The following is a 10,118-nucleotide window of genomic DNA, read 5'->3' on the forward strand; positions in this document are numbered from 1 at the left end:
CAAAATGGCAGCTCAAATAAATGAGCCAGAAAACTGACCTATCACTTTTCTTTTCCACTAAATTGAGATCAAGAGAGCTGGAGAATATTTTGTCTAGAATGATACAAACATACGGGAGTTTGCAAAAACTCCCAGGTAGCTTAGCAAAAAATTACTTCTGTGACCTTTGTACAGTAACCTTAATAATGCAAGCATTGTTTTGAATGCAAGCATATGGGAGCATGTTTACCACTTTTGGTGACTTCAGTAGGTTTAACACATATTTTTGCATTTATTGCATAAACTCATGAAACAAAGGAAAGAACTTTCAACCTATTCAGTGAAAGTCTATGCATTGAAGTTTGCTTTTCAAAAATGCATAACTACTGCTTTCTTTACACCCACAAGTTGCCGTTATCTCAAAGCTGAAATTTTAGCATATGACTAAAAGGTCCGATAGCTGCCGCTTCATGATTCAGCATCTAACATTAATAATTCACAGTGAGATCACAGGCCCCCTGTGGAAGGTAGTGACATACTTGCCTTATGAAAGGAAGCTGAGGGCATATTGAGAGCATTTTGAATTTAGATATGTAGCTTGTGTGGGTGTCAGACAATTGTCTCTTAGCTGGTGCCCTGCAGAAGGATCCTCCTTCGGGAAAGGCTGTCTGAGAAAGGTGAACTGGGCTTGTACAGCTAGGATACACTAGGATACACACATGTGGTAACCAGCTCCTGGTGCACACGGTTTTCCAGAGTTACCCTGGGCAGGTGGGAAGCCTTTCTGCTTTCTGTGGAAGAGATTCCAACTTGGTTCCCTGCCACCACCAAACACAAATGTGTTGATTTTTCTTTTTTTGAGCTCCCAACCCTTGCAACCTTCCAAAAATAAATCAAACCAGCCATCAGGGGACCGAAATAATACTACTACTAATAAGCAGCTTTGCCTAGACTTACATAAACAACACTTCTGAGGTAAACTTTGCCCCAGAGGTCTGGACACACTCTTTTTATGTAACCAGCTTACTAATAATTACTAGACTTGGGTGCATTAACCCTGAAAATAGATTTTAATAGCAGGCCCCCAAAACAAAAGACATGAAACGACAATTAAAAAAAACAAATGTGCACCAACTAGAAAAACACTTGGCAGCCAGCTCCAGCCCAAGCTAAGACAGCCTCCATTCCCCGCACAAAGACCTCCTCTCCTACCCGCCCTGCCAGCAGGATGAGAATAGGCTCGGGACCCCGCCCCCCATCCCCGCCCCCGCCCCAGGCTCGCCTTCCTCGTGGCCCCTCCCTCTTCCGCTCCTCTCAGCCGGGTTCCAGGAGCTGAGGTCAAATTGTCGGAGCAGGCTGATTTGCATAGCCCAATGCCTGCGCGCATGCAAATGAGGCGGGTGGTGGTTGGCTGGGGGTTGGCAGGATAACTCCGGCGAGGGGGGCCTTTGTCCTTCAGTGGCTGTGAGGCAGCTGCCGCGTCGCTATAGTGGGCTGTGGCGAGGGGGGGCGCCGAGAGCCGGCGGGCGAGCGAGCGAGGGGGCAGGAGGGGCGGACGGCGCGGCGGCGGCGGGCGCTGGAGGAGCCTGAGAAGGAGTGCAGAAAGCAGGCACCCGCGCGCCCACGGTGGCAGGAGCAGCCCGCAAGCCGCTCTCTCTCTGTAGGGCACCTGCAGTTGCAATATGACTTTGGAGGAATTCTCGGCTGGAGAGCAGAAGACCGAAAGGCAAGTCAGCCGGAGCTTCTCCCTGAACTCTGCTTGCCCACTGCGCGCACCCCAGTGCTGCCAGGCTGTGCAAGGTTTGCGGGGAGCGAGCGGTTAAAAGTTTGCAGAGGGTACTTCTATCCCGCCTTTCTTCCTCGGGACACTAGAGGCGTGCGTGGACAGAAAGAGCGTGCCCCCCACGCCGGTCGAGCCCCTCGAGCCTTTGCAAAGGGCAGAAGTGACCGTCCCTGCCGGTGCGGCTCCTGCGGCCGGCAGCCTGTGGCTTCGCCCAGCGCCGGGGACTGGCAGTGCCCTCGGGAGAGGGTGGCGGATGGCACTCTCGGGGCTTCTCACTGGACGCCCGGCCTCTGGGCGTGCGAGGGGTTACGGCGGGGGGTGGGGTGACAGGCCGGGAACCCCGGGTTTGCAAAGGCCCAGGTGCGCCGTGTCGCGTGCACTCGGGAGGGAGGGTCGCGGCGCAGGGCGAGGGGGCCGCGACGGCCCCGAGGGGCGGCGGGCTGACGGGATCCCCTTGCTCTGCCTGCGTGTAGGATGGATAAGGTGGGGGATGCCCTCGAGGAAGTGCTCAGCAAAGCCCTGAGTCAGCGCACCATCACCGTCGGGGTGTACGAGGCGGCCAAGCTGCTCAACGTGTAAGTGGAACCCTCGCGTGTCCCTCGTGGTTCCTCTTCCCGCCCCAGCCCGGAGAGGTCGCCTTCCAGGGGCGCCCCCTCGGCCAGCAGTGCCACTTCCTGCCGCTTTCCATCTGCCCTGAGGTTGCTTGTCCCAAGGGGAGCAAGCGGGCCGGGGCGCGACCCCCCGGGACGTGGGCGCGGGATGCGGGCGCCCACGCGGCGGGTCTTGCCTTTGGGCTCATCAGCCCCGTCCCTGCCCGCACGCAGCGACCCCGACAACGTGGTGCTGTGCCTGCTGGCGGCGGACGAGGACGACGACAGGGACGTGGCTCTGCAGATCCACTTCACCCTGATCCAGGCGTTCTGCTGCGAGAACGACATCGACATCCTGCGCGTCAGCAACCCTGGCCGGCTGGCCGAGCTCCTGCTCCTGGAGAGTGACGCGGGCCCCGCGTTGAGCGAGGGCGCGGAGCAGCCCCCGGACTTGCACTGCGTGCTGGTGACGGTAAGGGAGAAGGGGACTGCGGGCAGGACGTGGTTAGAGTCCTGGCAGGAAGTCCGCAACGGCTGAAAGTCGCCTGACTCCAGATCTGGAGTGGCTGAGGGTCAAGAGCTGGGCGCCTTTGCCCCATCAAAGAGTGTGGCTGGACTTTCAGCCGAGATGTGCTAGTTTCATCCTTGGGATTTTCTCTGGTACGGAACGTGTCTAAGCACGTTGGAGGCTGCCAGAAGCGGAAGAGATCCTTGTGAGTCAGCATTGTCAGCCCAGCTACTCCCTACCTACATCTGCACTACCTCCCGTGACTAATTCCTTTAGCAGGGCAGATTAGATAAAGCCAAATAAATTCCTGGCTCACCCTCATTAAGGAGTCAGCTTCATTCTCTGCCAGTCAGAGCTAAAAATAGAAATGGTGTGGGAGACAGACCTTATTAATTCCCTAGAAATGTATTGAGAGGATAGAGTGGAAATTTTTTCTTTGCAATCTTGCATATTTTAAAATGGAGCTCCCCCCCACCCCCATAAAAACCTTTGGTAGGTAGATAACTTGTGTTTACAGAGGTAAATGTGATCGTTTTGTCTTTTACATTTTACTACTTTTTGACTGATCTCTTTAAGTGGCAGCCTAATTATTTTGCTACTCCTGAAAAAATACTACTGTCTCTTTTGAGAGGATAACAGGTGGCAGTTCTAGTTAACTGCTATGCAGCTCTCACCTCCTGGTAGCCCAGCATGGAAATATTTCTCACAGTTGTTTCACTCAGGTCTCTGCCAAGGTACAAGTTTGGTAGGGCAAGCCTGTGAATAATACTTTCATGCAAAACTGAATAAATATTATGAAAACATATATATATATGTATATGGCTCAGTGGGTTTCATGTACTCAGACTATACTCAGACTTTGAAGAGTACAGCTTAGTAGAGAATTACCCTGAATGATTTTGCAGGAAACCCAACTACCTAGAAGAAATTTTATTTCTTATTGTTGTAACAGGTCTCTGTGTCACACAGCCAAAGTATAGAATGTTCGAGTGTCTTCCCCTCAAAAGTGGTGTAATAAGTAGCAAAGGCTGACTTTTTTAATAGTAAATTTATTTTTTCTAAATTTGTTCCCAGAATCCACATTCATCACAGTGGAAGGATCCTGCCTTAAGTCAACTTATTTGTTTTTGCCGGGAAAGTCGCTACATGGATCAGTGGGTTCCAGTGATTAATCTCCCTGAACGGTGATGGCATCTGAATGAAAATAACTGAACCAAATTGCACTGAAGTTTTGAAATACCTTTGTAGTTACTCAAGCAGTTACTCCCTACACTGATGCAAGGATTACAGAAACTGATGTCAAGGGGCTGAGTGAGTTCAACTACATGTTCTGGGAGCCCGGAGATAGATGACTTTGCAGATGGAAAGAGGTGAAAATGAAGAAGGAAGCTGTGTGGAAACAGAAATACAAGTCAAAAGGAACAAAAATTACAAAGAACCACGCAGGAAGGAAAACAAAACTATGTATTAATTTAGGATGGTTGAGTTACATTTAAATAAACCAAATATGCTTTGTTGAAGTTTAAATGTGCGGCAGTAGTTTGGGTAATTTTGGTTTATATGTCCTCAAGTAAAAAAGAAAAAAGCAGAAAGGGTTAATCATATTTTAGAACCATATTTTATTGTATTTTGATGAGATGTTAAATTCTCAAAGTTTTATTATAAATTGTACTAAGTTATTTTATGACATGAAAGGTTATTTATGCTATAAATTTTTTGAAACACAATACTTAACAATAAACTGGTATGGAATAATTGCATCATTTCTTTATGTGTGTTTTGTTTCTTTTAACTTGGACTTTCTTTTAAAGAAGTTTCTTTTTAATATGGAAAAATTAAAACCCTTGTGAAATTATATACATATAGTATATGTGTCTGTATATATAGATGTGTGTGTGTATGTATATATAATTCTTTTCCACTCTTAAACATTTGGGCCAGACATGGGGGCATAATATTGCTTTTCATTCATTCTTTAGTGGACATTTTAGTGATGCCCTGCTCTACCCTATATCCAAAGTCAGAAAAACGAAGATTTAAGAGGAGTTGGGGTTAGAGTTAGGGAACAGGAGTGTTAGAAATTGCACTTGCAAAACCTGAATAAATATTTATAGTTCAATGATACTAGTGCTGTAATAAGATTATATGCAACATATTAAGGAAGCAGAGGGGAGAGAGTGACCAAAGGTACCTGTAAGACCAGTGAAGTTTTTCCTGGAGAGAGATTATTTTATTTGGATCTTAAAACAGGAAGAGGATATTGCTAGCAGCAGCACACTAGTTTCTGAAAAGGTGTGGAGGCCCGAAAGACCAAAACCTGTTCAGGGAACAAAGTGATTCTGTGTGTGCCTCTGGTGTAGAAAGATAAGGGAGAGAAAAGGCTGAAAGGTAAGTGGCGATTAGGCCCAGACTGTAAAGGGCATTCTGTGTCACCCTTAGCTTTTGGGCTTCCTTCTGTAAACTTTGGCCAGTCTGCAGAGGCCTTCACGCAGGGAGTGACGTGATCAGTGTTCTAGGAAGATAACACTGGAGACTGAAAGACGGGTTATTGGGATAATCGGCTGTAGGTAACAAGGCCAATTAGAAAGTGACTGGAACAGTCCAAGGCTGTGCATTTTGCAGAAGCATATTCAGGGAACAAACAGGAAAGTGGCCTGCTAAATACTCTGGTACCCTTATTCTCTTTCTAGAGCTGTGTGCCTTCCAGCTGAACATGTCTGCTATGGTTCTGAGGGGTTTGGTTAAATTAGATGGGAGAGGTGGAAGAAAAGAGCAAAAGAAATGAAAGGCTTCAGCAGAACAGTCATCTTTTACTTGGAACAGTCACTTGATAATTAACTGCAATAACCTCCTGTAGATACAGCCAAAGAAAGCAAAAATGCCTACTGAGGCGAAGCCTAATATAGCTCTGGTCTACATGATTTTTCTTTGCCTCCTTCTCAAACCATAAGCCCCCATGGCTCCCCCCGCCATCTGTCTCCCACCCTTGTCATGACTACATACAATCAAGAAAAAGTAGAAGTCAGAGGAGAGAAAACTAGCTAACAGTAACTAAAAGCTCCACATTTCTGCATATTTTAGGAATAACATAGGCCCATGAGCCCTTCACCTTGCAATTAAGTTTCTGTTTTTCACATCTACTAGAAATGTGGGTTTTTAGGCCTTGTTTAGACTTGTATCTTATTTAAGCTAGTGCCTGATCCAAAACATAACTGGTATTTAATATTTGTTTCTTACATTATCAAAAGATTGAGAGCAGTGAGTTTTAAACAGAATTTCTTTTCGTTCCCACTAAAGTAAAAATATTTTCAATTCTTTCCCACAACTACTTGATTAAACACGCTTCTGCAAAGATGAGTGAATTAAAGTAGGAAGGCAGAGTGGGGAGAAGCAGCATTGCTTGGCGGAAAGAGCATGGGGGTACAGCCAGGATCAGTCCCAGTGTATCCCGTTTTCCTCATCAGCAAAATGGAGATAAAATTAACCATCTTGCAGAGTTGTTTCGCTCCTGCAGGACTGTAACTTCCCTGAAGGTAAGAAACAATGTCTGGTTCATAATTGTAGCCCAGTACTTAGCACACTTCTCAGCAAGCAGTAGGTGTTGAATTAATATTTGTTGACTAGGGACTTCCCTGGCTGTCCCGTGGTTAAGACTCCACCCTTCCAATGTAGGGGGTGTGGGTTCAATCCCTGCTCAGGGAACTAAGATCCCACATAGCGTGGCAAAAAAAAAAAAATTTGTTGACTAAATGATTTAGAAATAATAGATGCAAACTACCTGGCATCTGATAGGTGCCAATACAGTGTGTCTATTACTAAAACTTAGGCGATAGCAATAGAAAAACTTTTAAGGCATCAGAGAAATCTGTTGCTTATAACATGGTATATATATTTTAAGAAAAGTGTTTTGATCTGTATTCTCAATTCATAGTACTTAGAGATATGAAGTGGTAGTATGCATCCTTCAGGTTGTTTGGTTTCAGAAAAATCTCAACAATTAATTCAGTGTTGTTTTGGTTTTTAAGTTTTAACTGTTATTATTTGCTCCTGATTGAACATAACCCAAAAGTAACAAGGCATTGAAAAATCCAATCTGAAACAATTGAGTTAATTGTAAACAGGTGTGCAATTACCAGCGCAGATTCTGCCTCTAAATGATGCTAATACTTTTCAGTTGTGCTTTAAATGCCTACTTATTGCCAGTAGGTGAAAATGTTACAACAGGGACAAAAATCCCCTCGTCTACCTACGGTGTGTTGTTTGTGGAAAATACCTATTTTTTTCCACTGGCAGCTTCACCTCAGTGTCGTAAATAGCATTGACTTCTCCTGCCTACAGTTCACCAAGGCCCTCAGTAAGTTAAACTTATATAATGAAAGGACTCATGAAGGTAACTAATCTTCCATAATACATGTTTTATTTCCCAAATAAAGAAAAAAGGGTCATGACTAGGAAAGAGCTGTTTGTATATTGTTAATAGGAAGTATTTTCAAAGCTTGTTTTGAGGTGCCTTACTGTAACCCTTCTAAAATCAGTTTCCCAATTTTCAACTATATGGGTTAAATTTTATTCTTTGATACGTGGTAGAAGGCTGTAAGCAGTGAGGTGCGTTTCCTTTAAATGAACAAAACTCTCAATGGCATGATTTAACACCAAGCCAGTGTCCCTCAAGTTGAGTTGAATCTTTTTTTGTTCCTTTTTAACAATACTTAGATAAACATAAGAAACTGTGTAAAATGTTGTATTCATGAAGATCACCAAGAAGTACTTAGTGAGAACTTATTATGGGCAAGGGGCTATGCTGGTTATATTGAAATCTAAGAAAAATCAGACACTTCCTCTGGCTTCAAGGAGTTCCCAGCCTAGTGAAGTAACTAGGGCATGCACATCAATAGATGTAATCCAAAGCAAAAGTGCCCAGTAACATAAGAAAGGCCCAGAGAAATGCTATGAGAATTCAAAGGGTAGAGATTTCTGGAGGGCACATGGGGATGACAAGTAGAAAAAGTCTGTTAAGTTCTTTTTTTTTTTTTTTTTTTTTGGCGGTACGCGGGCCTATCACTGTTGTGGCCTCTCCCGTTGCGGAGCACAGGCTCCGGACGCGCAGGCTCAGCGGCCATGGCTCACGGGCCCAGCTGCTCCGCAGCATGTGGGATCCTCCTGGACAGGGGCACGAGCCCGCGTCCCCTACATCGGCAGGCGGACTCTCAACCACTGCGCCACCAGGGAAGCCCAAAAGTCTGTAAGTTCTTTGATCAGAAGCTAGCATCGTATTTTGCAACCACACAAATTACTTAATTGATTGAATATTGAATGTAATTCTGCTAAGTGCTGTGGGGAATACACAGATGTAGCCTATAAGAGCACTTGTCCTTAAGAAGTTTATCATCAAATAAGGAAATTGTGAAGGTTAGCACATTCACTTCTTTAATGCTATTTATTGAAAGCCCATCATGTACCTGACACTGTGTTAGGTCCCGGGGCTACAAAAGTGAAAAAATAAGGTCTCTGCCTTCAAGGATGTGTGCAATTTAGTGTAGAAGACTGACACCTGTGATGCAGGGTGATCAGCGATGATGTGCTGTGTTCAAGGCCTAAGTGTTCCTGGGGGTCGGGAAGGTTTGCCAGATCCAGTGCAACCAGTGCAACCCAAAGGATGAAGAGTTCTGCCAGGGGACTGTGAAGGGAACGTCTTCCCGGACAGGAACTGCAGCTCTCGAGTGTATGTTTGAGGCATGTTTGGGGCCAGTTTCTGAGGCAACCACACCACTCACATAGGGCTTACTACACGCTGAGCACAGCTCTAAGAACCTTATGGTAACTCATTAGCCTCACAACAACTCTATGGAAGTAAGTATCAGTACTATTATTGCCTCTATTTTGAAGGTGAAGAGACTAATCACAGAGAGAGAAATCTGCCCAGAGTTTGTTAGTAAGTGGCAAGTCCAGGATGCACGCTGAAGAAGTCTGGTCCTGGAATCCATATTCTCCAATGACAGGTGATAATGTGGGAAAAGGTGGTAGGGAGGACCATGAAGGGCCCTGCAAGCCAGCCTTTTTTTCATTAGGTGATAGAAAGCCATTTAAAAACTTAAAACTGAGAAAATAGGCAGGGTGCTATTACCACCATGACAGAGGCTGGGAGAAGATGAAACTGTGGCTCACAAAGTCCTAACGTGAGGTTGGAAACTGGTAGCCAAGAGAAATTTGGCTCACATGATGTTTAAAAACAATTTTTGGGGGGAATCACGTGCCAACGTTTAAACATGGAGAAATTTCTTCGAAAAATCTTTATTTCTGTTGTCGCTTGGAAATTTGCTGTATGTGGCAACAGTGAGCCCACATTCTGCATGGCAGCAATTGGCTGCAGCTGAGGGAGGCTCCTCCCTTTTAGACAAAGATTTCCAGTTTGCCACAGACCTCACCCCTCCCAATTGTTAACTTAAGCCTGCTGGACTCACTTAGGCTTTCCTTCCTAATCCTTTTAGGCATGTGAGGTCCACACTTCACCCCCCAATGACAAATATCTCTCAGTCTGGGGCTCAGATTCTTCCTGTGTAAAGTGAGGGATTTGCCCTCCAGAATTTCTCACATTGTTCCGATAATAATGAAGACCTAGCATTTTTGATAGTGTTAAAAATACACCTTTAAGACCCCTTCCCAGGAGCTTCAGATTAAGTGGGGCTGGGAAAATTCTCAGAATTTATTTTTTTAACAAGTAAATTCAGGTAATTCTTATTATCAGGGAAGAGAAACACTGCCTGCTTTCTTGGAGTTCTTCCAGCTGAAATTGAGCAGAATCATGCTTAACAAGTTTGGTGTGGGGGCAGGGGCAGGGAGCAGCCAGCAGCTTTCACATCAGTTTCCAGTCTCCCTGATGTTAGCCCACCAGGAGCTGAGGGATACATGTTCCTCTGCAAAGGTTGAAGAGATTCTCAGGGAAGAGGCATAACCAGAACAATTTGCTATGTGTGGACAGAGTTAGAATTTACTAGTTTACTAAGGTGATTACTGTACAAATTACAAGAACTACAAAAGGTGGGAGGTCCACAAACAGGTTGGCTCTTAGCACTGCCTTGAACTGACCGACCAACAGACCTGTTATGTGCCCGACACAGCACTGGGCACTTGGACAAGAAGCTGACAGCATGATAAAAACAACCTGTTGTACAGAGTGTTGCTCGGCACCAGGCACAAGGTAAGGAGCTCGGAGAGTGAGTGGAGTTCCTATTTTTGTTATAGCCATTAGTACTTTCTG

At 45.4% G+C, this 10,118-nt stretch overlaps 1 protein-coding gene across 2 annotated transcripts; it reads left to right on the forward strand.

Annotated features, from left to right (window-relative positions):
- The first annotated feature begins 1,385 nt into the window (after positions 1-1,385).
- On the forward strand, positions 1,386-4,625 carry GADD45A (growth arrest and DNA damage inducible alpha). Of its 2 annotated transcripts, none has more exons than XM_027114027.1 (4): positions 1,386-1,705; positions 2,236-2,337; positions 2,587-2,824; positions 3,935-4,625. In XM_027114027.1, exons 1-4 carry the CDS (start codon positions 1,662-1,664, stop codon positions 4,046-4,048), a joined length of 498 nt encoding a protein of 165 aa, XP_026969828.1. In that variant the 5' UTR covers positions 1,386-1,661; the 3' UTR covers positions 4,049-4,625. The 2 variants fall into 2 exon arrangements, with proteins under 2 accessions (XP_026969828.1, XP_026969829.1); XM_027114028.1 differs by having other exon boundaries at positions 1,671-1,779.
- The last annotated feature ends 5,493 nt before the right edge of the window (positions 4,626-10,118 follow it).

The sequence above is a fragment of the Aethalodelphis obliquidens genome, unplaced genomic scaffold (assembly GCF_003676395.1).
Source record: "Aethalodelphis obliquidens isolate GAN/ISIS:26980383/991018 unplaced genomic scaffold, ASM367639v1 scaffold13, whole genome shotgun sequence".
Classification (NCBI taxonomy): domain Eukaryota; kingdom Metazoa; phylum Chordata; class Mammalia; order Artiodactyla; family Delphinidae; genus Aethalodelphis; species Aethalodelphis obliquidens.